The following is a 26,846-nucleotide window of genomic DNA, read 5'->3' as shown; positions in this document are numbered from 1 at the left end:
TTACAATTATAACTAAAGTACAGATTACAAAGCAATTCCTCAAACAGTTCAAAAAAAATTAATATTGTGACAAATCGTTCCTGAGATTAGCAAGCTTTAACAGTGCCTACTGAAAAACTATTTCTGATCTTTCATTTCTGGAATAAGCTATGCCCTAACATTCACTAGGGTGTCTATAACTTGTTTGTAAGAAATATTCATAATGAACATGAAATGTTCAAATACTAAGCATAATTCAAAAAGGAATCATAGGAACACTGCCTACCAAACCTACAGAAGGGAGAGTAGAAGAGAAGTTAATGATTTATTTTACACATGGTAATTCCAAGATTAAATAGCAAGGTCAGGACCACATGCAAAAAAAAAACCAAAACAAAAACAAAAACAAAAAACCTTCAACTCTAATACAAAAGTACTACCATATCTGTGAACATTTTGAGTTTGTGAAAACTCAACAATGAGAACTCAAACCACAGGATTATGAATTACACCAACACTAAGCTAAGCTGGTGTAGTAGGACACACAATTACAACATTTTTAGGAAGCTGACATAAGGAGGGTGGAAAGTTTAAGGCCAGCCTTGGCTACATAATCTTGCCTCAAAAAAGAAAAAGGAAGTTAAGCAGAACAGACAAAAGGCAATAAATAGGGGGCTGGGGATATAGCCTAGTGGCAAGAGTGCCTGCCTCTGATACACGAGGCCCTAGGTTCGATTCCCCAGCACCACATATACAGAAAACGGCCAGAAGCGGCGCTGTGGCTCAAGTGGCAGAGTGCTAGCCTTGAGCGGGAAGAAGCCAGGGACAGTGCTCAGGCCCTGAGTCCAAGGCCCAGGACTGGCCAAAAAAAAAAAAAAGGCAATAAATATCTACCTTGAATATCCCAACTAAATACTACCTTTAAGCACAGAAAAGGAAATTTCTAAGGTGTTATTTGACTTTAGATTTGACAGCCTCCTAGAAACAACCCAATATAAACATAATTAAAAGAACAAAATTCCATTTCACAACACTGGCCTGGAAATTTTATATACAAAGATCAGCTTGCCACATTTATAGAAAAGGCCAGAAGTGGCACTGTGGCACAAATGGTAGAGAGCTAGCCTTGAGCAAAAATAAGCTCAGGGACTGCCTGCCCAGGCCCGGGGTTCAAGCCCCAAGACTGGAGGAAAAGAAAAAAACCCAGCTGGCTCCTGGTTATTTGACACCGCCCGGCCCCCAAGCTTAATACAGGCCAAAGTAACATTTTAATAAAAGTAAAAAGCAAAAGGCTACTATATATATCAGGGCTCTTTTGACCTGTTAAGAACAATCTGAGGGGCTGGGGATATAGCCTAGTGGCAAGAGTGCCTGCCTCGGATACACGAGGCTCTAGGTTCGATTCCCCAGCACCACATATACAGAAAACGGCCGGAAGCGGCGCTGTGGCTCAAGTGGCAGAGTGCTAGCCTTGAGCGGGAAGAAGCCAGGGACAGTGCTCAGGCCCTGAGTCCAAGGCCCAGGACTGGCCAAAAAAAAAAAAAAAAAAAAGAACAATCTGAGATTGTTATTTTCTTAGTCTTAATTATCAAGAGTTGGGATAAGACTAGCTGACAGGAATGTGCTAATCATTTTGACTATTTCTAAGAGCAAGAAAAAAATTTCTCAAATGTACTACGTAACATTCAAAGATCTAACTTGGTAACAAGCGCTTACTAATGCAGAGAATGCAGGAAGGACCAAATAGATGCCTTTGTCACAAACTAGTAATTAATTGGGAGGGTGGAGTAGTTAGTGTTTACTTACTGTTGGGTTTAGAGTAATGTGTGGTGCCAGTCCTGCAAGGGAATAGACATTGATATCATGGTAGCTGTACTGTGGCTGTGGTGGAACCGTGGCTGTACAAGTAGTACTGGTAGCTGGTGTTGTAGAAGTTGCTAAATGTAAAAGATTAAAAAGAAGAGTATATTTGTTGATTAATAAAAGATATTAAGCTGTCATCTAAGTCTGGTTATCTAACCAAACTAACTGAATTAAAGTTTTTAATGTGGGCTGGGGATATGGCCTAGTGGCAAGAGAGCTTGCCTTGTATACATGAGGCCCTGGGTTCGATTCCCCAGCACCACATATACAGAAAACGGCCAGAAGTGGCGCTGTGGCTCAAGTGGCAGAGTGCTAGCCTTGAGCAAAAGGAAGCCAGGGACAGTGCTCAGGCCCTGAGTCCAAGGCCCAGGACTGGCCAAAAAAAAAAAAAAAAAAAGTTTTAATGTCTCACCTTTCTCTTTCTGAAAAAGAAATTCTGGTTGGTCACTGGTGGTTCACGCCTATAAATCCTAGCTAATTAAGAGGCTGACATCTGAGGATCCTGGTTCAAAGCCTGGGCACAAAGTCTGCGAGATTTACATCCAATAAAAGCTACCAAGAAGCCAGAAGTGGAGCTGTGACTCAATGGCAGAGCACTAACCTTGAGTGAGAAAGCTCAGAGACAGTACCCAGGTCCTGAGTTCAAGTTCCATTATTGACATGGGGGAGTAAATTCCATTACTATATAAGATGCGAACAAAGTATGTAACCCCTTTGTCAGTGGTAGCTTCATTACATAAGGCTTGCCAAAAATGTACATTACATTTCAGCACACAGCTGCAGAAGTTAACAGTTTGCTACGTACACCGAGATGTACCATGTAAGAAAACATTCTGATTAACAAAAGGCTAAAGTAATTGTCACACTTACTTGTTGTTGTGATTGGAGGAGTTCTTCTGGCTGTTTAACATCTTTCTTTGGAGCAGAGAGTTGCTCATCTAAATTTTTCAGGCGATCTTTATCTTTTAATAGGTTTCCAGGTTTCAGTTCATTGATGTCTAATGCAAGGTTCTTGCAGAGCACCTCAATTTCAAACTTCAAGTTTAACTGCATTAAGACCAGTATTTTAATTAGAATTTTAGAATGAAAAATTTAGTTTTATTCATAACATAGTCTACACTCAATTCAGCTATTAAGATTTCCCTCAGGGCTGAGAATATGGCCTAGTGGCAAGAGTGCTTGCCTCATATACATGAAGTCCTGGGTTCGATTCCCCAGCACCATATATATAGAAAATGTCCAGAAGTGATGCTATGGCTCAAGTGGCAGAGTGCTAGCCTTGAGCAAAAAGAAAACTGGGACAGTACTCAGGCCCTGAGTCCAAGCTCCAGGACTAGCCCCCCACCCCAAAAGAATTCCCTCAAAGTCTGCGGTTACTGTAACTAATACACACAGGCAGAGACTGTTCCAAAGGATAAAGCTTCATTACATTTACCTTTAAATCATGTTCCTGGTGTAGCTCTGCTAATACATTCATAATTGCCATTGTCCAGGGGTTTGGTGGCCTAAAAACCTAAAGAAATTTGGCATGATAAGATGGCTCCAAAAATCAACGTTTAGTTTAAAATGTGACCATATAAAATCCTCATCATCTTATTTTAAGAAAATACCAAAACACAAGCCCATTGATTATATTCAGTCTTATAATTTCATCTAGCTTTACATATTGAATCTAAAATTAACAAAAACAGATGGAAGTGGCTGAAGGCATGGCTCAAGTATATAGTACTAACAAATGCAAAAGAGCCTTCAGTGCAAGTCCCAGTGCTGCTTAAGGAGGGAGGGAGGGATGGATGGATGGATGGCCGGATGGGCTTTATGTTAGTAAGAACTTAGGCTAAGCCAGGCACTGGTGGTACACGCCTGTAATCCTAGCTACTTAGGAGGCTGAGATCTGAGGATCGAGATTCAAAGCCACCCCTGGCAGTAAAGTCCATAAAAATCTTATCTCCAATTAACCCCAAGAAAATGGGAAGTGGCGTTGTCCTAGCCTTGAGCTGAAGAGCTCAGGGACAATGCCTAGGCCCACAGTTCAAGAACCACATCCAACCAAGAGGGAGGGAGGGAGGGAGGGAGGGAGGAGAGGGAAGGGAGGGAGGGAGGGAAGGGAGGGAGGGAGGGAAGAGAGGGGAGGGAGGGAGGGAAGAGAGGGAAGGGAGGGAGGGAGGGAAGGGAAGGGAGGGATGGAGGGAGGGAGGGAGGGGAGGGAGGGAGGGGAGGGAGGGGAGGGAAGGGAGGGAAGAGAGGGAAGGGAGGGAAGAGAGGGAAGGGACGAAAGAACTTATGCTATAAATTTCTTGGACCAACTCTTACAAATCAGCCACCAATATAATATTAAAATCCACTTACCACACTACGAATGCTGGATTCTAAGACTTTGGCAACAAAGGGCACTACATACAGTAATTCTTGTTGTCCTTTAACATAAGCCTCTAGTAGCAAAGATTTCACGTCCAAATCCTAGGAGAGAAGACATTTTCAAGAACTGGTGGTGTCGATCACTGCCCCAAAACAAGTTCAAGATTGAAAGCCTTCAACAATTGTACAAAGAGGGGCTGAGGATATGGCCTAGTGGCAAAGAGTGCTTACTCCTATACATGCATGAAACCCTGGGGTTCAATTCCCCAGCACCACATATACAGAAAACAGCCAGAAGTGGCGCCGTGGCTCAACTGGCAGAGTGCTAGCCTTGAGCAAAAAGATTCCAGGCACAGTGCTCAGGCCCTGAGTCCAAGCCCCAGGACTGGCAAAATAAAATAAATAAAAATTAAAGGGGCTGGAAATGTGGCTTACTGGTAGAGTGCTTGCCTAGCATGCATAAAGCCCTGGGTTTGATTCCTCCGTACCACATAAACAGGAAAAGCCAGAAGTGATGTTGTGGCTCAAGTGGTAGAGTGCTAGAGCAAAAGAAGCTCGGGGACAGTACCTAGGCCCTGAGTTCAAGCCCCAGACTGGATAAAGAGAGAAAGATTCACTGCCTTTGGCTTCCAAGGCTGTTTGCTATTCAAGTGTATCTTTTGCTCAGAAGGTCTAGATTGTGCAGAAATATTAGATGGCCTGGAAGAGTTCTCTCTCAATAATAATGTATGTACAAATGGAAGATGAATACACAAACCCCTTGAGCGTGACAATGAGGAAATATTAGGAAACCCATCCATGATTTATTATCATTAAATCAATCAGCCAATGGTGAACCCAAAGGCATTTTGTACTCCAGATGGATTGGTAATCAATCTGCGTTGGAAAATAGATTGAGTGGTGAATTCACAGGAGAAAAGAATTCTTCTCAGACCTGAGGGGCCCTGTTGGATTCCTTATTTTTGCAAAATGTAGTTATCCTGAGAGCCTTCCAGAGTATCTATGAGTCAGTAAGTCTATTCCTGTTATCTCCAAGTGACTATTTCTCCATGAAACAAGATAAAGGAATGAATATATACGTTGAGGTTAGATGAATAATGTAGGCTTGAACAAAAAGTTCAGGGGCACTACCCAAGCAGAGTTCAAGCTCCAAGACTGACCCCCCACAAAAAAAAGATACACACACACACACACACACACACACACACACACACACACACACATTTATGTGTATATATATGGAAAGAAAAGCATCTCATTTATTCTCCCAAATAGTAATCGTATCTGAACCTTGCCTTAGGAAAAAGGAAGCAGTAACACCACACTTTGTTGGCTTTTCTATAGCCAAGCATACTATTAGACCATGGGTAAAAAAATTAATTTCAAACATAGGTAAAAATCTTACCCCCCCCCAAAAAAATCATCATTACATTAACCCCTGACAAAGCCAAGGGTTTTTAACATAATACACAGAATGAATATTTTCAAATTATACATAAATTTTCAGCTGAAACTCACAGTATGCAAGATGGGTTTATTTTTAGCTAATGTGATCATTCCCAGCCAATGCCCCAAGTTCTTCAGCAAAGAACGATCTGAAAAATTTGCTGCAGCTTTATCAGAGGTCAGGAGCACCTAAAACAATATAGGATCAAGAAAACAATGACAAGAAACATGAAAGAAAATCCTCAACTCAACGTTTGAGAATTTTAATATTTCCTTTTTTTTCTGTAATTATTTGCAACAACATGCCCAAAGTAGACTGTTACATATGCCCTATTATTTTGCCTTGTTCAACAGAAAACAGTGAATTTTTAGTTAGGTCTTAAGGGATGGAGATATAGGTGCAGTGGTCAAGTGTATGTGTCTAAAATGTGTGAAGACTCTAGGTATGATCTTTAGTACAGGTGAGTGAGTGACTGAGTTAAGTGAATGAGCAAACAACCAAGATCTTAAATTTTACCTCAGATTATATAGGACCTTTCTGACAAGCAATTATCCTTGCTACAAACTAATAAGAGCTAAAGATTTCATGTCCCTTAACTCCATAAAGCAACAACTGAATGTCACATTATCAGCTGTGCAACAGAAAGAGCCAGGAATTCTATTGCACTACAGCGTAACCTAGAATGAGGAAAATCTCATCATAGGTTTAAATATAGTGCTGGTTCCTAAAACAGTGCCAAGACACTCAACAAATAGTAGTGACTGTTGTACATTAGTCTGTACTTTTTTTAAATTTCCTAGTGGTTTAGAAATTAAAAACCCTTGGACAGTCATCAGTGGCTCACACCAGTAATCCTAGCTACTCAAAAGACTGAATTCTGAGGATCACAGTTAGAAGCCAGCCTGGGCAGTAAAGTCTCTGTGGAACTCCTCTCTCCTATTAGGCATTCAAAAACCAAAAGGACAGGGCTGGGGATATGGCCTAGTGGCAAGAGTGCCTGCCTCGGATACATGAGGCCCTAGGTTCGATTCCCCAGCACCACATATACAGAAAACGGCCAGAAGCGGTGCTGTGGCTCAAGTGGCAGAGTGCTAGCCTTGAGCGGGAAGAAGCCAGGGACAGTGCCCAAGCCCTGAGTTCAAGGGCTTCCCCACAACAGGTGGGGGAGAGGAGAGTTAAAAACCCTTTAAGGAGGGGCTGGGAATTTATGGCCTAGTGGTAGAGTGCTCGCCTCATATACATGAAGCCCTGATTCCTTAGCACCACATATATAGAAAAGGCCAGAAGTGGCGCTGTGATGCTGTGACTCAATTGGCAGAGAACTAGCCTTGAGCAAAAAGAAGCCAGGGACCACTGTGCTCAGGCCCTGAGGCCATGCTCCAGAACTGGCAACAAAAACAAAACAAAACAAAAAAACCCTTTAAGGAGGCTGAGATCTGAGGATCAAGGTTTGAAGTCACCCTGAGCAGGAAAGTCTATTATACTCTGACCTCTAATTAACCACTCAAAGGCCAAAAGTGGAACTATGGCTCAGGTGGTAGACTGCTAGAGCCTTGAGCAAAAAGCTCAGCATTAGTGCCCAGATGCTGTTGAGCCCCCTGGACAGCAACAAAAAAAGTGAAGAACTAAGCATATGGCAAATAAATTACAGAACAGGGAAGCAAAGAGACAGTGATCCATATAGAATATACAAAGTAATATGCCACTGTTAATGTATAACAGATAATGAGATTCTAAAATCAAGGAAAAATGAGAACAAATTTAGAATGCTGTTTACATTCAATGTAAACACAAATGCCTTTTAAGATTAATCTTTTTGAAATTTAGCTGTACATTTGAAACAAAACCTAAATAATATAAACAGTATAGGAATACCTAAATGTAAGTATTTTCCAGTTTAAACCAATAATTAAAGGAAACACAAGAAATGACTCTTACTTTGATATTTCTGTAGGTCTCATTCAGAACCATCTTGTTAAATTCAGGATTCTTCAGTGTGTCAAGGAAGTTTGAATACAGGCTGTGAAAGTTTGGCTCAATACTGACTCTCTTCATAACTAGATATTGTGAAACCCAAGGCATAAATTCTTCCTTCACTGTTTCTTTTAGTTCTTCAACCTAGGCCAATTAACGGGACAGATGAAGCACAGAATTATACTAACAAGAATATGGTTTAAATTCTAAGATTTAAGTCTGATATTCTTTGAGTACATGCTGGAAATTGATTTATGGATAAAAGAACAAACGAATGCTTCTATTTTGTCAATAACATCAAGTTTTTTCTCAAAAAGCCTGTACCTATACATCACTGCAATGTAAATCGTACTATGATTTACGTGTGTCCATAAAACCCACAGCCACTAGTTGGAGATTCACATTTCCTTTCCTTTGTTTCCCTACCTCTACCTTCAAAGTGAGTTTTTTTCTTTTGAGATGAGGTCTCATTTTGTTTTTCCCAGGCTGGTCTCCAGTGCTCAAGGAAATCTCACACATCAACCTTCTAATAGCTGGCACTACAAGCATGCATCAGAACAGTTTTTAAAAAAGAGACTAAATAAATGCTTCACACCATAAGGAAAAGAAGAAAGGCACTTATCAAGTATAATACCCATGCTCACCTTCTGGGTCATATTTGACTGTGAGAGATTATTGAAGATAAAAGCAATTTTCTCCTGGATATTTTCTGGGGGCTCCACAATTCTCTCAGTTTGATCTGTGGCCACAAGCAATGTATCTATATTTGTAGTATTGATGGAAGGCTAAAAAATAAAATAAAGTACATTAGGTAAACTGAGATGCTTCCTTGAAAAATCCCAGATGATTGAACAGAAACCATTAGTATAAAACAGGCACCGGTGGCTCACATTTGTAATCCCAGCTACTCAAGAGGTTGAGATCTGAGGATCATGGTTCAAAGCCAACCCAGGCAGGAAAGTCCATGAGACTCTCATCTCCAATAAACTACTCAGAAAATGCCAGAAGTGGTGCTGTGGCTCAGATGGTAGAGTGCTAGCTTTGAGCACAAAGAAGCTCAGGGAGAGTGCCTAGGTCCCCAGTTCAAGCTCCATGACCGGCCAAAAAAAAACAATACACATGGCATGACAGTGCAATGGCAGTAGAAGAAAGAATACATATCCAATATTAATAGTGGCTGCCTCTGGAAAACACAGGGAGAGGATGCAGACAGGGAGGAATGCTGGTTTTTATACTCATAATAAAATTAAAATACATCTCACTATTTGATATATTACAACAAATCTTGTGAAAGAAAAAGAGACCTACTTACTGGCACATCTTTCTTAAAGCTGACTCCAGTTGGCCTGGTGACTGTAACCGTTTTAGCAACAGTGGTGGTGGTTGAGGTGGTTACCATAGTGTTAACCTGACCAGCAAGAGGAGCTTTGGCTGGAACCTGGGCTTGAGCCTGGGCCTGAGCCAGTGCAATACTTCCAGGGGTTGTGATAGACCCCTGCATTTTCACAGGTGGATCTCTAGACTGTTGTCCATATTCGATATACTATATGAATAGGGAAATGAAGCAAAATAAAGAGTTCTTAGAAGAGATTAAAACTTTTGAGTTATATTACTTTCACTTATAAAGAGAATAATATCAGAACTCTTTTGTCTTTTGGTACATCTATGTCCCTTAATCCTTGCCCCATCCCCTGTGAAGATAAAATATTAGTATGCTAAGTATTTATTAGAGAATACATCTAGCAAAGAAAAAAATCATAGACCAAAATAACTGCAAACAGGGCTGGGAATATGGCCTAGTGGTAGAGTGCTTGCCTTGTATACAGGAAGCCCTGGGTTCAATTCCTCAGCACCACATATATAGAAAAAGCCAGAACTGAAAAGTTTGAGACTATCTTCAAAACAACAAGAAAAGTGGTAGAGAGATAACTGAGCAAGCAAACTGAATGAGAATGAATCCTCAGTTCAAGCCTCCTGTACTGTCACCATCCTCCAAAAAGGGTTGTTTGTGAGACTGGGGCAACAGCTCAGCAAGAGTGGGTGCCAAACGTGCGTGTGTGTACAAGATACACACACACACACACACACACACACACACACACACATACATATATAAGCAATATATGTATACATATATATGAAATGAGCTCTAAGACCACAATAAATATCTGTTCTTAGTATTAAACAATGACCTTGTAATTTGTTTTATGAAATAAAAAAAATAAAGTTAATAAAGACTTAAATCAACTTTCCACTTGAAACTTACTGATCAAAACCATGACAGAAGTTTGAACAATACTAACACCAAATCATTACTAAAACAATGAAAAATAATCACAAGGTATTTTAACATTTTTCCCTAGGTCCATTTTCCCAAGAACTGCATCCTCTTTAGTTAAGTTCTTCAACAGACTCTAAACAAGCATCTAAAAACGTGTTTCAACAAACACTTCATCTTACGTATTTAAGAAAGTTCAACCTACAACAACACTTTAAGCAATGAAAAATTTATGCTTATGAATCATACTCCAGATCCGTCTTAGAACCGGATTTGCCATATATATTAGTGCTAATGGTCATAGAATAACTATAGATTTATATTCCTCAGCTCATCCATTAAGATATTTTAATGTAATTTCATATAAAACTCAAATCAAAGGGCTGGGAATGTGGCTTAGTGGTAGAGTGCTTGCCTAGCACGCATGAAGCCCTGGGTTCGATTCCTCAGCGCCATAAAAACAGAAAAGGCTGGAAGTGGCACTGTGACTCAAGAGATAGTATGTTAGCCTGGAGCAAAAAGAAGCCAGCAACAGTGCTCAGGCCCTGAGTCCAAGTCCCAGGACTGGGTGGGGAAGGGGGGGAAAAAACGTTAAAATAGATAACCCAACTACTAGATAGGTATTAAGTGCTGAAAGCACTTACCTCCTGCAAATGATGTGGAAACTGCATAAAGTGACTGATGGATGCCAAGTGCTGGCAATACTGAGGATAGTCCTTCAATCTGCCAAGACAAACAATTGGTTTTATAACTCATCAGTTTTGTAAAAACAGAAGATATTTTCCTCTCACACTAGTTGAAGCAGTTTCCAAATTCTATCTATAAATATCTAATTAGAAGGAAACGTCCAAGGACAGAACACCAAAGTATATGAAAATACTTGTGAACCTTCCTATTATTAGAAAATAAAAATGTTAACATTTACTTGTGAAAGGATGTATTTTAAAGTTAGATTGAAACAGGGTAGATATAGGTTAGTAGTAGAAATGTGCTTAGTAACGGGGGGGGGGGGGGGGGGGGGAGGGGAAAGAAGGAAGGAAAAAGAAAAACAAGAACCACTAAGATGCTATCTACAAATAACCCAAACACCCAACAGATAAAATAGAAAACTGTGTAGTGAGTATAAGCACTGTAATAAAATACTAAAAATATGTAGTAACATGAATGAACCTCAAAACATAATGCTCAAAAAGCTACACATGGGCTGGGAATGTGGCTCATTGAAACAGTAATTTCCTAGCATAAAGCCCTGGGCTTGATTCCTCAGTACAACATAAACAGAAAAGGCCAGAAGTGGTGCTGTGCAAGCCTTGGGCAAAAAAGCAGCTCAGGGACAGTGGCCAGGCCCTGAGTTCAAGCCCCAGTACTGGCGCGCACACACACACACAGCTCAACATGGCACAAAAAAAGTTGGGTGTACAGCTCAAATGGTAAGAATGATAGCTTTGAGTCCAAGCATCAGTGGGGGAGGGTGACACTCCCCTCCCCTCAAAAAAACCCCACAAAACCTACAAATGGCATGATTCCGTTTAAATGACCCTTGGGTCTGAACACTGGTGGCTCATGCTAGTAACTCTACTCAGGAGGCTGAGATCTTAGGATCTTGGTTCAAAGCCAGGCCGGGCAGGAAAGTTCCTCAGAATCTTATCTCCAACTAACCACCAGAAAATGGAGGTATGGCTCAAAGTGATGGAATGCTAGCCTTGAGCAAAAGGGAGGCCCAGACCCTGAGTTCAGCCCTCATGAATGATAGAAAGGAAGGAGCTCCTTAAGGAGCAATGAAAATTGCTGGATAAATTTGTGAAAATTCACGAACTACACATTAAAAGATATGTAAAATATAAAAAAGAAACAAAAATGTAAGGCCTTCCTATCAGTTATCCTACTACTTATTTGGTAATTGTGATAAATTATTTTCATTTGGCCTCTTCTACTTCATATAGACATTGTATAATGTGTCATATACATATTTATAGAGCCTGACATCCATCAATTGATAAATAAGCTATTGTCCCTGCATTTAAAAAAAAAAAAAAAAAAGCTTGGGGCTGGGGATATGGATATGGCCTAGTGGCCTGAGTGCTTGCCTCGTATACATGAGGCCCTAGGTTCGATTCCCAAGCACCACATATACAGAAAATGGCCACAGGTGGCGCTGTGGCTCAAGTGGCAGAGTGCTAGCCTTGAGCAAAAAGAAGCCAGGGACAATGCTCAGGCCCTGAGTCCAAGGCCCAGGACTGGCAAAAAAAAAAAAAAGAAAAAAAAAAAAAAAAGCTTTCTGGAACTAGGGAGGCAGAGGCAAGAGATAACAAATTCAAGGCCAATAGTGAGACTCTTATTAGAAAGGAAAGAGAAAGGTAGAAAAACTCATTTCATAAGAAGCCTATCTACTCACCTATTTTTAAATCTATCTAGTGCAGCAATCCCAAAATAATACATTTTGGATCCAAAAGGCTTCCGTAAGGCTTCAAGGACATATCTCAGGGCCAGACCCAATGCCATGTAAGTGACCAGTCCTTTTTCTATTATGCCACCAAACAGGCAAGCTGTTATATGTAACTCTTTATCAGGGTACTGGGGGAAAAATCGATATTCTTCAAACAAGTTCCTTAGCATACAGTTAAATACTTCTCGTTCCCTTTTTATAGTTGAGTCTTTAAATCTCTGTAGCATTTCTAGTACCTAGAAAAGAACAAAACACATACTTACAAGCAACTATTAGAAAAAACATCCAGAAATACTCTTAATAGTAGACTTATACAAAGTATTTACCAATAAACAGAGTTAGGATATTCCAAAAGAGCCCTAGACTCCCAACACTTAGCACTTAGGTCTGGGATAGAGGGGACAGCAAATTCTTAAATACTCCATCTCGAAAAATAACCCCCTCAAAAAAAGCGCAAATATTTTGAAAGGTACACAAACATATCAAAACACCGAGCTGAATTTCTAAACACTTCGAAAAAAAAAAAGGCACATATTTAAGATTTACCAAACAGTGAGTAATTAGGAATCCCAAATACTCACTTCATCAACAGACATGGTTGGATGTGGTGGATGGTTATATATTCGCTGGAAATAGCTGTTTGCCTCATCATCTATCTCTTTACTAAAGTGCTGATTTGCCTCTGGCCACACCTGAGATAAATCTGCTGTGGGAGACAAAGAATAATCACTGTGCAATTTAATTCCTTCTTCAAATCCCATGAAAAGAGCCAGAGATCAGTATAAATTTTAACTTCATGAGAAAAAGTAAATGGAGACTTAAGTATTAAATGGTCAAACCAATATTACTGTGTTCCAGGAAAACAGAAATAATTTTTTGAGTATGTGCCAGTCCTAAGCTTCAAACTAACTCAGCCTGAGCACTATCCCTGAGCTGTTTTGAAGGCTAGTACTCTACCACTTGAGCCATTGGTCCACTTCCAGCTTTTGAGTAGACCACTGAAAGTTAAGATTCTCAGACGGCTTTCCTGTCCTGGCTGGCTTTGAACTGCAATTCTCAGATCTGGCTCCTAAGTAGGCAGGATTACAGGCATTGGTGCCTGGCCAGATAAGACTTAAAGGCTGAACACAGACTGGAGGCCAGAAAGCTGAGTCAGAGCCCAGGGCCCTGAGTTGAATACAAACCCCTATTAAAGAAAGAAGAAAAAAACAAAAACAAAAAACCTCCAGTTAATAAGTGATGCTATACAGAGTCCTACACTGTCTTTCACAAAGACATATTATAATAAGAAAGTTCACTATGCTCCAGCTCCTACTATGCTTAATGTTAAAAGAACCACTTTAGGTTACAAGTCTTTACTGGCTTACAATACAAATCTCAACCATATAGCTGGGAATGTGGCTTAGTGGTAGAGTGCTTCCCTAGCCCTGGGTTTGATTCCTCAGTACCACAGGAACAGAAAAGGCCAGAAGTGGCGCTGTGACTCAGTAAGAGCCTTGAACAAAGAAGCTTAGAGACAGTGTCCACGCCCTTAGTTCAAGCCCCAGAACAAGCAAAAAACAAAAACAAAACAAAACAAAAAAAAGCTCAACTGGGTGCCAGCAGCTCATGCCTGTAATCCTAGCTACTCACGAGGCTGAGATCTGCAAATCATGGCTCAAGACAGCCTGGACAGAAAAGTCCCCATAAGACTCTTACCTCCAATTAACCACTCAAAAACCAGTACTGGAGCTGTGGCTCAAAGTAGTAGAGTGCTAGCCTTGAGCAAAAGACCTCAGGAACACCGCCCAGGCCCTGAGTTCAAGCCATAAGCAATAAAATAATAAAAATCTCATTTGACTATTAATGCATGTGTATAACAAACTGATAAGAAACACACAGCATGCTATAAAACAACACTCAGACAAGCCTTTCACACTTAACATTTTCGATCCTTCTAGATTGTTTTTTGAGAGACAGGGTCTCAACTATGGAGCCCAGCCTTGCCAAAACTCAAAATCATCCTACTTTCACCTTCCTAGTGCTAGGACTACAGGCATTGCCAACTTCAACCAGATAATACTTTTAAACCATGTATCACAAATACTCAGTCCCAGGCTGGGAATGTGGCTAAATGGTAGAGTGCCTGCCTAAATAACATGCACGAAGCCCTGGGTTTGATTCCTCAGTACCACATAAAAAGGAAAGGTCCTTAGTGGTGCTGTGGATCAAGTGGTAAGAGCGCTGACCTAGAGCAAAAGAAGCTCAGGGACAGTCCTCAGGACCTGAGTTCAAGCCCCAGGACTGGCATGGATGGATAGATAAATACAGTTAAATAGATATTCAGTCCCAGGGATAAAAAAGACACAAATCAATTATGTCTATGGGTTGACTTTGCATAGTACTGCAAAAGAGGTGAAGCTTTTAAAATTTTTTCACAAATTATTTCATTTAACACATGGCAATAGCTATGAAACATGAAACTAAAACTTTAAATGTTGACTTTCTAAACTTAGCTGAAATTTTTAAAAAAAAAACAAAACAAAACACAGTCTTTCCTAATTTAGGAGCCAACACCAAGAAATTTAAAGAACTAAAAATATTTTTGCTTTCCCACACCTATTTCTTACTTTGGGGATGGTGCCTCTTACTAACCATTACATGTTTGACTTAATCCAAAGTAAAGATGGGTTAATAGATCTAGTTTTTAATTTTAATAATTCAAATTTATGATTTTATTTCTTCTAGTGTAGGATACATATCAACATCTAACCTTCACAAAACATTTAAGTTAATCAATGTTTCTGTCCATATAACTCAAAAGATAATAAGTCAGGCACTCAGTAAAATGTATGTGTATCAGTCACACTTCACAATCACAGACAACACTACCACTTACAAGGTTTCATCTTACTCTGCTGGAATGTAGGCTGGTTGAGTCCAGAGGTGCCCAATTTTCTCTGTACGAAGGGATCATTATTCACTGCAGGAAGTCCAAGAGCCCCAGTTCCTATACCAGTCAAGCTGCCTGTGCCAAGACCACCTACTAGAGAGAACAAAGGTAGCCAGAGTTCCATCATTCCTTATATACTAAGGTCATTCACAGCACCAAGGTAAACCCTTAATAGTTCCATGTCTCTTTGTTAAATCTCAATGTAGACACAAATTGATAATAGCAAAATTTACTCAGCATTTAGAATTTATTACTTCATTTTTATTCTTTACCTGCTGGGTAGGAGCTATTATCATTAGAGCTATACATCTAGGGCCCTTATATTCTTTTTTCTTTTTTAAATAATAAGTATCCCTTTATTTGTTGACTGCCATTACAAAAACTGATTTCAGTAGCAACAAAATAGGGCCCTTATATTCTTGAATATGAAATTTAAAAAAACATTATAAGAGCCCCTGGCTTGTTTATCAATGATTAAAATTGATTTCACTATTAGCATTTTATAGTTACCAGAAATTTACTGTTCTTAATTCTGGCCAAAAAGAGTCTTAAGAGTAGTAAGATCTATCCTAAGACACTGAACAGCTACAGAGTAGCTTTGGTTTGTGTGGCATCAAGTCTAGAATCACCTCAGAGCAATATTAACTAGATCACAGAGTCATGTCAATAGTCATAGGCTCTAGTACCCCAACTTACAACATGAACATGAGTTCTTGATTCAATATAAAGCTACAAGCTAAAAAAATATTTGGGGAAAGAGAGGACACTAAAAAGGTTTTAAGGACATATTGCTATTTGGGGGGGTACGGAGAGGGCTAGTTCTAGGGACTAAACAAGACCTGGGCACTGTCCCTGAACTTTCTTTTTACTCAAGCCTAGTGTTCTACCACTTGAGTCATGGTGCCACTTCCAGCTTTGTGTGAGTAGTTTATTGGAGATATGAGTTTCACAAACTTTCCTGCCTGTGCTAGCTTAGAATTTCAATTCTCAGATCTCAGCCTCCTGAGTAGCTAGGATTACATATATGAGCCACCAGTGCCGAGCTATAATACTGTTTTTAATGTGGGCAAAGAATAAATGCCTGAATCTAGTATGTACAGTATTTTCAAGCTTAATTATATCTCGTTAGTAACTCATTAAACTTATCTTAGTTGAGCTCTAGTGGCTCACACCTGTGATCTTAGCTATTCAGGAGCCTGACACTTGATTGAGTTTGGAAGCAGCCTGGGCATTAAAGTTTTGAGGAACTCCATCTCCAGTTAACAAGAATGTCAAAACTAAAATCATAGCTCAAGTGGTAGAGTATAAGGCATGAGTAAGAAAGCCAAGAGTACAAGGCCCTCATTTCAATCTCTGTATTGAGACACAGAAGGACAGACAGAGACAGACAGACAGACACACACACACAGACTGAACTAAGCATTGAATAAGCAATGATTAGCATTGAATATATATAGCTCAATGGTGAAACACATGCTTATAAGAATATGACATTATTCCCAACTACAAAAAATACTATAAAAGTGACCAACAAACAAGTAATACTATCATTTGGCAATACAGAACATACAGAACACTTACTAAACTACTCAACTATCTTTGCAAGTTTAAATATTCCATGTTTCTATTACACTAAATTGAATATAACAATACTACATTTTTTTCTTTCACTTTTTCACCGAAGTAACTTTTTTTTTTATCACAGTCACTTTAAAAAGTATAATTAAATTACAAGTAATCCATATTACTTCCCCTTACCTGGAAGCTGTGATGAAAGGCCTCCAATACCACTGAATGCAGTTGTCTGATTTGGGGTTGAAAGAGGTGGAAATGCTTTTGCTGGTGATTGAGGGGTACTGAATGCAGAACCCAAATTTGGCGGAAAGCCCTGCATGCTCTGGGTGTGAGGAGCAGCTGAACCACCTATACTAAGAGATGCCATTCCAGCAAGGGGGTCAATCTAAAGAAAAACATTATAAACGTATATTAAGACATGTTTCAAGGAAAGTCAGAGATGGCATAATTTAAAGCAATCATTAGCAGTATTTCCTCCTACTTTTAAAAAGGAACCTCAGGGGTTGGGAATGTGGCAGAGTGCCACATTAGTGGTAGAGTGCTTGCCTACCATGCATGAAGCCCTTGGTTTGATTCCTCAGCACCACATACAAAAACAGAAAGGGCCAGAGGTGGCACTGTGGCTCAAGAGGCAGAGTGCTAGCCTTGAGCAAAAAGAAGTTCAGGGACAGTACCCAAGTCCTGAGTCCAAGCCCTAGGACTGGCAGAAAAAAAAAACTTAACAAGCACAATATTTAATTCCCAGTACCAAGTCTGCTAATCATTTTCGGGACACACACACATACACACACACACACACATATATGTTTCAGAATTGACCCATGTCAGAAAGTATCAGAGCCATAGAAGAGGAAGGAAAAAGAAAATCTATGTACAATAATTGCCCTGTCACTATAATGGCATGTCCACGTGTTATGCTGAGTCACTGCAATTTCCAGTAAAATAAAATCTTCTGAACTAAGTTATTTCTCCATAAAACACTAAAAATTATAAATAAATCCTTCAGCCCAAACATATAGTCCAACTTTAAGAATCCTCAGTCTTTGCACAACACCTTGTAAAAAAAAAATTTATGTTCAATTAATAATAAAAAAAATTTAAAAAAAAAAGAATCCTCAGGGTTTAAAGATCAAACAAACTTAAAATACAAGTATGCTATTTACCAAATAATCTCTAAGCAATCTAATAACTTGTATTTCCAAGCATCTTAGTTTGTGGCACTATTTCATACCCTCATGAGTATAGAAAATGACAAGCAAATGCCTCTTATAAAGTAGACACTGAAGAATCACTAAACGCTGTTTTCTCTCCTTATACCCCAATCTGCCATTCACTGGGTAACAGAAGTGGGGTGTGTTGCTCCCAAAGAGAACGAGGATGGTCGATGTCAGGGAGTAACTTAAATGTACCTTGTTTTTAAAAGAGCAGTTCAGTTGAGAGCTGAAGAGCCCCAGTTATAACAAGTCGTTATGCTCTAGTACTGTTGCTTGGCCCGTGAAGCTACAAACAAGACACATCAGATTCAAAGGCAGTGCTTATTTCTCAAGAGTGTAATTCTAATTTTAAAAAGAAACCTTCCTCAGTTACCTAAATAAGTGGTTTCTATCTTTGGTCTTAAGAGTCACGTACTATTTGATAATTAAATTGTTTTCAACTATAATGCCTATTGATGGATCTCCTTTAAAATACAAGTGGATACTACACATGCAGGTTATCTAAAATGAAATAAGTTCATTTTATCAATGATGGTGTAGAAGCTTAGTCTATTCTCAGTCTACGAACAAATGCAGACATATCAATGGTAATATTCATTTTTACCTGAACAGGAGAAATGGCATCTAAGCTACTAGCACTAGGAGGTCGTCCTTTTGGCATAACTCCAGGTGGTGGCTGTCTGGCCTTATTCATAACATTACTACAGTTGGCTACCATGGTGAGGATGGTCTCTGACAACTCTTGAGAAACACTCCTAAAAAGAGAACGAAAGTGGGCTAGAGGTGTGGCTCAAGTGGTAGAGCACCTGCCTGTCAAGTACAAGACCTTAAATTCAAAACCTAATTTATCATTTATAAGTGTACAAGTAACACATATGGGTTATATGCAAGTGCACACAAATATATTAACAGAAGTATGGCATTTACAGGGGAGAATTTAAACCATTTAATTCCTTAGAAAAACTAAATCACAGGCCAACAAAATGAGTACCAGGAAACTGACACTTTAAATGTGGGGAAGGAGGGGGTAAAGTCAAGGGGAGATGGGTAAAGGAATGAGAGAGGAAAGGAGGAAGAGAATGAAGTCATACTATTAAATGCATTTCCTTTGAAACTAAGAAAAGTGGGGGAAGAGGAGGAATGGGAAAGAATGATAAAAGGGGTGACATCAAATGCACTATATAAAATGATTTGCTGAATATTAACTCCTTTGTATAGTTTTATTGTTTATTTTGTATACTTTTTATTTTGTATATTTGTATCCATCTTTATTAAAAATAAAAAAATCATTTTGAGTTCAAAAGATGCTGAAATTATAGTTGTCATTTTCCACAATACTTATATAAAACATTATTATTTTTTAATAAAGAAAACTTTCTGTGGAAACCATGGCTAAATTTCTCTTCAGATCAAATTGTTTTGCATCAGTCACTCCTTACTAGTATTTTCTGCACAGTGACATTATCTTCAACACTGGCAAAACTTTATCCTAAGCCAGGTGGCTCATGCCTGAAATCCTAGCTACTCAAGAGGTTGAGATCTGAGGATCAAGGCTCAAAGCCAGCCAGGGCAGGAAAGGCAGTGAGACTCTTATCTCCGATGATTAACCACGGGGGGGGGGGGGGGGGGGGGGGACATGACATGCTCAAGTGGTAGAACACTAGCCTTGAGCCAAAGAGCTCAGGAACAGTGCCCAGGCCCAGAGTTCAAGCCCCACAACTGACCAAAACAACAACAACAACAACAAAACCTTATGTCAAAGTAAACAGGCAAGCAAGAAATTTTAACACTAATGTATCACAGTTAAAGGTTACAGCACAGATTTAAAAAAATACACATGGTTAACTACACAGATTAAAATCTTAAACAAATGTCACACAGGATAAATGTTTGACAGACTAAAACAACTTGTGCTATGAGAATCATACCTACCCCTCATCCTCCCCAATATCAACTGGATAATGTCTTGAGATGGATTAAAGTGGGTCACAGTGGTATATACCTATAGTCTCAGCTACCTAGGTAGCTTAGGCAGAATTTCTTGAGCTGAGGAAAATGGGTGGTAATGCAGGATAATCACAATATTTGTTGGAGGTTATTAGCCAGAGGGGGTGGTAGGGCTAACACTAACAAGGAGAGTGTAAAGATAATATGATGAAGTAAATTGTTTCACACAACAATGAGACCTGTTTGTATTTTATGAAGGGGGACATTGTTAAGAGAAGGTGATACTGAGTGAAATGCATTGCAAATGAGTAAAAATGTCACAATAAAATCCCCCCTTGACTAATATATGGCATTAAAAAAAAAAACGTGTGAACATCAGTTCTTCTCACAAAACGGATTATATGAAGTCAATAGTACTCTAGTATCACAATTAGACAAAAGCAAACAACAAGAACAAACAGAGCAATGTTCCTTAGGAATGCAGACACAAAAAACATTAATAAGTTACTAGCAAAATAATCAAATTCTAGAACAAAGGAAAGCTATTTCCTAGCATATTTTTCTCACCCAGCACAAGCCTGTAGACAAGCCAACATTGTGGCCAGAGTTTCAGGAGGAAGTTGAGCACTCTTAGGCTGGTCTTTCTCTGGAGCAAGTCCACCCAAAATAGAAGGACATCTTCTCTTTAAGAAAGTCATGCATGCTTGAATAAAAGGCTCCTGGGGAAAAAAATATGTTTTCGGCATATTGAAATTGATACTGAAAACACCTAAAATGTAAGCTGGGCACCAGTGGCTCATGCCTGTAATCCTAGCTACTCAGGAGGCTGAGATTTAAAGATCAAAGTTCAAAGCCAGCCTGGGCAAGAAGGGCCACGAGATTCTTATCTCTAATTAACCACCAGAAAACTGGAAATAGAGCAGTGGCTCAAAGCAGTACAGTGGTAGCGATGAGCACAAAAGCTCTGGGACAAATGCTAGGCCCTGAGTTGAAGCCCCAAGACTGGTTAAAAAAACAAACAAGACTAAAATGCAGAAATCAATGACTTTCTAAATGTCATCAGTCTGTTGTGGGGCTTGAACTAAAGCCTGGGTGCTATCCTTGAGCTTTTTGGTGCTCAAGGCTAGCACTCTACCACATGAGCCACAGTGCCACTTCTGGTTTTTTGTTTTTGTTTTTTGAGTGGTTAATTGGTGATAAAGAGTCTCATGGGGACTTTTCTGCCCCCAATGGCTTCAAACTACAATCCTCAGATCTCAGCCTCCTGAGAAGCTTAGGATTACAGGCATGAGCCACCAACCTCTGGCCTAAATGTCATATTAAAAAGCTATTTCTTAGCAGGTGCCAGTGACTCATATCTACTACTCAGGAAGTTGAGATCTGAGAATCTTGGGTTTAAGCCAGCCCAGGCTGGAAGTCCAGCTGTGGCTCAAGTGACAGAGGAATACACTGCCTTGAGCTCAGGGATAGTGCCTAGGCCCTGAACCAAGCCCCAGGATCAGTACCAAAACAAACAAACAAAACTGTTTCTTAGGATAAGGCTCAGATGTAGAATTCTTGCCTAGCATACACTAGGCTCCAAGTTCAATTCCTAGCACCATCCAGAAAATAAAAGCTTACATACTTTAGTCATCAAAATTTAAAAGCAGAACATGGAAGCAGTGGCTCATGCCTATAAATCCTAGCTACTCAGGAAGTAGGCTGATATATGAATGAGGATCAAGGTTTGAAGCCAGCCAGAGCAGGAAACCCTATGAGGTTCTATATCCAATTAACCACTAAAATGGGGGAAATGGAGTGGTGGCTCAAGTGGCCAAGCCTTGAACAAAACAGCTCAAGGACAGTGCCTAGATCAAGCTTCACCTCTGGCACACATACATTAATAAATGAGTGAACAAAATTTAAAAATCAGGGGGACTGAGACTGTAGCTTAGTGGTACAGTGGTTGCCTGGTATGCATGATGCCCTGGGTTCAATTCCTCAGGAGCACATAAACAGAAAAGGCCAGAAGTATCCCTTTGATTCAAGTGGTAGAGTGCTAGCCTGAGCAAAAGAGGCTTAGGGACAGTGTCCAGGCCCTCAGTTCAAGCACTAGGACTGGCAAAAAATAATATTAAAAATCAGGAAGTGGACTTGTGGCATAAGTGGTAGCTTTGAGCACAAAAGCTCAGAGACAGTACCCAGGCTGTGAGTTCAACCCCAGGACTAGCACCCAAAAAAATAAAAGTAGAAATAAATGGATACAGGGCTGGGGATATGGCCTAGTGGCAATAGCGCTTGCCTCGTATACATGAGGCCCTGGGTTCAATTCTCCAGCACCACATATACAGAAAATGGCCAGAAGTGGTGCTGTGGCTCAAGCAGCAGAGTGCTAGCCTTGAGCAAAAAGAAGCCAGGGACAGTGCTCAGGCCCTGAGTCCAAGACCCAGGACTGGCGAAAGAGAGAAAGAGAGAAAGAGAGAGAGAGAGAGAGAGAGAGAGAGAGAGAGAGAGAGAGAGAGAGAGAGAGAGAGAGAGAGAGAGAGAGAGAGAGAGAGAGAGAGAAATAAATGGATACATCATGCTTATGCCAGGTAACCCATACTTACAATCCTAGCTAACTCAAGAGGCTGAGATGTAAGGATACAGGTTCAAAGCCAACCTGAGCCATAGACTCTTATACTCTAAACCAGCAAAAAGGGAGAAATGGAGCTGTGGTTCAAGTGGTAGAGCACAAGACTTGAGCAAAAAACTTAAGGAATAGTTCCCAGACTTTAAATGTGTGTGCACACTGCGCGCGGGCACACACACACACACACACACACACACACACCATGCTTACCCCATGCTCTCTTATTTTATCTGTGAGCCATTTATCAAGTTTGAGGTATTCACGACGTGAAGCAAGTGCAGCAAGGTCAATAACAAAGGCAAAGGGAGTGCCATTTAGCAGCATTGACAAGGCCTAAAGAGAAAAAGAACACTAAAAATGTCAAGTCACATAGTAAGTTACTATTGCTGTAGCCTATTCTCTATTTCCTGTTTTTCACAGACAAGTCTAGTAACATATTGCTAATATTTCCTTGGCCACAATTATTTTTTGAGGGAAGAGTCACAACTTTTTAAACAGCTTAATACATTCCATGCTTAAGTTATTGCTAATTCAAAATAAATTCACATTCTAAGTCAGTTCGTAACTCTTAACTTTAAAGTACTGGTGCTTTTTTGAATTAAACCCACAGCAAAGCATGACTCAAAGTATAATGTTCACTATCCTATTTTCTTTTAAATCTAAATGTGCAAATCTAAGCACAACTTTACTACCCACACTAATGCAAGTAGTCATGTGATATCCATAGACCGATATTCTAATAAGTGCATCTTATTTTCTCCAAAATTATATTACTACTAAATAACTCTTAAAAAAAAAAAAGTATAGTAATGGCAAGAGGGCTTGCCTCATATACATGAAGCCCTGGGTTCAATTCCCCAGCACCACATATACAGAAAATGGCCAGAAGTGGCACTGTGGCTCAAGTGGCAGAGTGCTAGCCTTAAGCAACAAGAAGCCAGAGACACTGCTCAGGCCCTGAGTCTAAGCCCCAGGACTGGCAAAAAAGTATTGTCATCATTTCACTTGCTTGAAAACAGCCTTGCCAGGGCTGAGTATATAACTCAGTGGCAGTGTTAACCCAGAACATCCAAGTCCTCAGGTTTCATTACTCAACATCTACATCATACATCTCACACAAAGCCAAAAGCAGTTAAAAGAAAAACCAGACTTGTGATACACAAGACCAACCAGAAATAAATGAAGACTATCTAAAATAAAGACATTATTTTTTACATATCTACAATCATTCACCGTACCAATGTCTCTATATTTATGAGGCAAAAGTCAAAATCTTAATTCATTTGATCAGAATTCTAATTTCATGTAAATTGTGCCTAAGGTGTCTAAGTTACATAAATTTGACTTTCTAAATAGACTGTTATTCTGCCCCTCTGAAATTACCTTCAAGTCTTGGGCCACATCAAGTATTCTAGACAATTTGGCCTGGTCATATTGCTCTCCTCTCATGTACCATTCTGCCATTGCATGCATGATAAGTTGGCGTATTGATGGAGACTGGCCCTAAGAAGAGAGGAGGAGATTAGATGGAAACCCTTCTATCTGATGGGCAGTCTAACAAATGCCTAATTTTGTTCATTATATTCAGATAAAAATAATACCCATACAAATACTAGGTTCAGGCCTCAAACCACTATGCAATTGGAGAAGCTCTTCATTCTATACCATCCAAGTAGCTTCTAACTCTCAGTCCAAATAATTCAACAACATTGTTTCTATACACATATAAATATACATATATATATCTGCTTACCCATCTTCAAACACAAAAGTGAGAAAATGAAGTAATATGAAGCCAGCGATTGTGCTAAAAATCTATAATCCCAATACACCTGAGGGGCAAACTAGAGTATCCTAAGTCGGAAGCCTGCCTGAACTACATACTGAAACCATGTCTCAAAAATAAAAAGGAAGGGGCTGGGGATATAGCCTAGTGGCAAGAGAGCTTGCCTCGTATACATGAGGCCCTGGGTTCGATTCCCCAGCACCACATATACAGAAAACGGCCAGAAGTGGCACTGTGGCTCAAGTGGCAGAGTGCTAGCCTTGAGCAAAAGGAAGCCAGGGACAGTGCTCAGGCCCTGAGTCCAAGGCCCAGGACTGGCCAAAAATAAATAAATAAATAAATAAATAAATAGGAAATGGGGTGAGAGGGGAAGAAGGAAGGGGAGGGGGAAAGAGGGAGGAGATAACAAATAGTACAAGAAATGTACCCATGGCCTTATGTATGAAACTGTAACCCCTCTGTACATCATTTTGACAATAAATAAGTAATTACTAAACTAAAAGGGAAGTGGGACTAAGGTAGGAATAAGACTGGTCTGGAAATGTGATCCTCAGCACCACCTGAATTATGGCCAAAACCCCAAACTAAAAAGAAAGAATTTGGCCAAGTATCAGAATATGTGCCAGCATCTAGGTATGACCCCGCAACACCACAAAAGGAAAAAGAAAGGGCTGGGTGCCAGTCACTCAAGCCTGTAATTCTAGCTGATATTCAGGAGACTGAGATCTGAGGCTTGCTGAAGTCAGCCCGGGGCAGAAAGGTCTGTGAGACTCTTATCTCCAATAAACCACTCAGAAGAGGCCAGAAGTGGCACTGTGACTCAAAGTGGTAGAGCACTAGCCCTGAGTTCAAGCCCCATGATCAACCAAAAAACAAGAAAAGGGCTGGGGATATAGCCTAGTGGCAAGAGTGCCTGCCTCGGATACACGAGGCCCTAGGTTCGATTCCCCAGCACCACATATACAGAAAACGGCCAGAAGCGGCGCTGTGGCTCAAGTGGCAGAGTGCTAGCCTTGAGCGGGAAGAAGCCAGGGACGGTGCTCGGGCCCTGAGTCCAAGGACTGGCCAAAAAAAAAAAACAAGAAAAAAGAATAATAGCATAAACAAAAGAATACACCAACATTAGTAACTGCTGAAAAGTACATAAATATTACCTGCCTGGGGCTGGGAATATGGCCTAGTGGTAAAGTGCTTGCCTCGTATACATGAAGCCCTGGGTTCGATTCCTCAGCACCACATATATAGAAAAAAGCCAGAAGTGGCACTGTGGCTCAAGTGGCAGAGTGCTAACCTTGAGCAATAAGAAGCCAGGGACAGTGCTCAGGCCCTGAGCCCAAGGCCCAGGACTGGCAAAACAAAACAAAACAAATATTACCATGCCTATAAACAGACTAATAGTTGAAGATTATCATCACTCATGTTGCACAGTATAGTGTTGTTAGAAATGATATCTGTATAACACATTCTAAATTTACCTGTTTCAAAATAAGTATATATTCTTTTGGGGGGGAGGGGAGGTGTTATTCTATGGCTTTCAGTAGTTACAAGATTTAACAGATAGACCTCAGTAAATATTCTCAGACAAAGAAGTAAGGCAATTACTACTGCTATATACAAATCATATTCTACTAACTCCCCTGAACTGATAAGTATTTCAGGAAGACAAATACCAGGAATGAGACAGTAGCAACTCATTCAGCCTGACCTTTCAACCTCAGAACTCTAGTAAGAAAGATATGAATGAAAATTAGACAGTACATGTTTGGTCAAGTATTTTTTAAACTATAAGCCTATGGTATAACTGGATCTCTAATATAAAAGGGAACTGACTAAAAGGCATGACTAATAGTTCCCCCCTCCCCCCACCCAGTACTAGAACTTGAACTTGAAGCTTATAGGCTGGCTTTCACTGGGTTACTAAGTTACCTTTCACTGGGTGCCAGTCCTGGGGCTTGAACTCAGTACCTGGTGTGGTCTGGTCCCCTCCACTCTTCCCTCTTCCCCCCTCCCAGCCACTTTTATCTGGCCTCCAATTCCTGACCTGCCTTTATCAGGCTTCTTACTATTGTTAAAATCACAGGTACACAGTACCTCACCTAGCTTCTCTCCCTGGAGCTAAAGCTATAAGGACTTTTTCTGACCAGGAACCTTGATCTTAGCCACCCATACAGCTTGGGGTGACATTTGTCCCACCAAGCCTAACTATCCAGTGAAAATGAGTCTTTTTTTTTTTTTTGGCCAGTCCTGGTGCTTGGACTCAGGGCCTGAGCACTATCCCTGGCTTCCTTTTGCTCAAGGCTAGCACTCTGCCACTTGAGCCACAGCGCCACTTCTGGCCGTTTCCCATATATGTGGTGCTGAGGAATCGAACCCAGGGCTTCAAGTATACGAGGCAAGCGCTCTTGCCACTAGGCCATATTCCCAGCCCCTGAAAAT

At 40.2% G+C, this 26,846-nt stretch overlaps 1 protein-coding gene and 2 non-coding genes across 3 annotated transcripts in view; all 3 read right to left on the bottom strand.

Moving 5' to 3' along the window:
- Positions 1 to 26,846, bottom strand: part of Cnot1 (CCR4-NOT transcription complex subunit 1) — an 87,230-nt gene that overhangs the window by 23,486 nt on the left and 36,898 nt on the right. Inside the window, 18 exon segments of the mRNA XM_048355468.1 lie at positions 1,786 to 1,916; positions 2,713 to 2,733; positions 2,736 to 2,889; positions 3,278 to 3,355; positions 4,192 to 4,302; positions 5,719 to 5,835; positions 7,586 to 7,765; positions 8,266 to 8,406; positions 8,934 to 9,164; positions 10,544 to 10,622; positions 12,295 to 12,581; positions 12,927 to 13,051; positions 15,224 to 15,370; positions 17,036 to 17,237; positions 18,671 to 18,821; positions 20,581 to 20,732; positions 22,835 to 22,957; positions 24,008 to 24,127. Of these exon segments, the coding sequence (XP_048211425.1) occupies positions 1,786 to 1,916; positions 2,713 to 2,733; positions 2,736 to 2,889; positions 3,278 to 3,355; positions 4,192 to 4,302; positions 5,719 to 5,835; positions 7,586 to 7,765; positions 8,266 to 8,406; positions 8,934 to 9,164; positions 10,544 to 10,622; positions 12,295 to 12,581; positions 12,927 to 13,051; positions 15,224 to 15,370; positions 17,036 to 17,237; positions 18,671 to 18,821; positions 20,581 to 20,732; positions 22,835 to 22,957; positions 24,008 to 24,127 (2,550 nt within the window).
- Positions 6,231 to 6,366, bottom strand: LOC125358946. Its single transcript, XR_007212460.1, has one exon. It is a non-coding gene; the product is annotated as a small nucleolar RNA SNORA46 (small nucleolar RNA).
- On the bottom strand, positions 18,254 to 18,389 carry LOC125358947. The gene has a single exon (XR_007212461.1). It is a non-coding gene; the product is annotated as a small nucleolar RNA SNORA50 (small nucleolar RNA).

Source organism: Perognathus longimembris, chromosome 10 (assembly GCF_023159225.1).
Source record: "Perognathus longimembris pacificus isolate PPM17 chromosome 10, ASM2315922v1, whole genome shotgun sequence".
Lineage (NCBI taxonomy): Eukaryota > Metazoa > Chordata > Mammalia > Rodentia > Heteromyidae > Perognathus > Perognathus longimembris.
The sequence above is the reverse complement of the archived record's forward strand: the minus strand, read 5'-3'. Positions and strand labels throughout refer to the sequence as shown.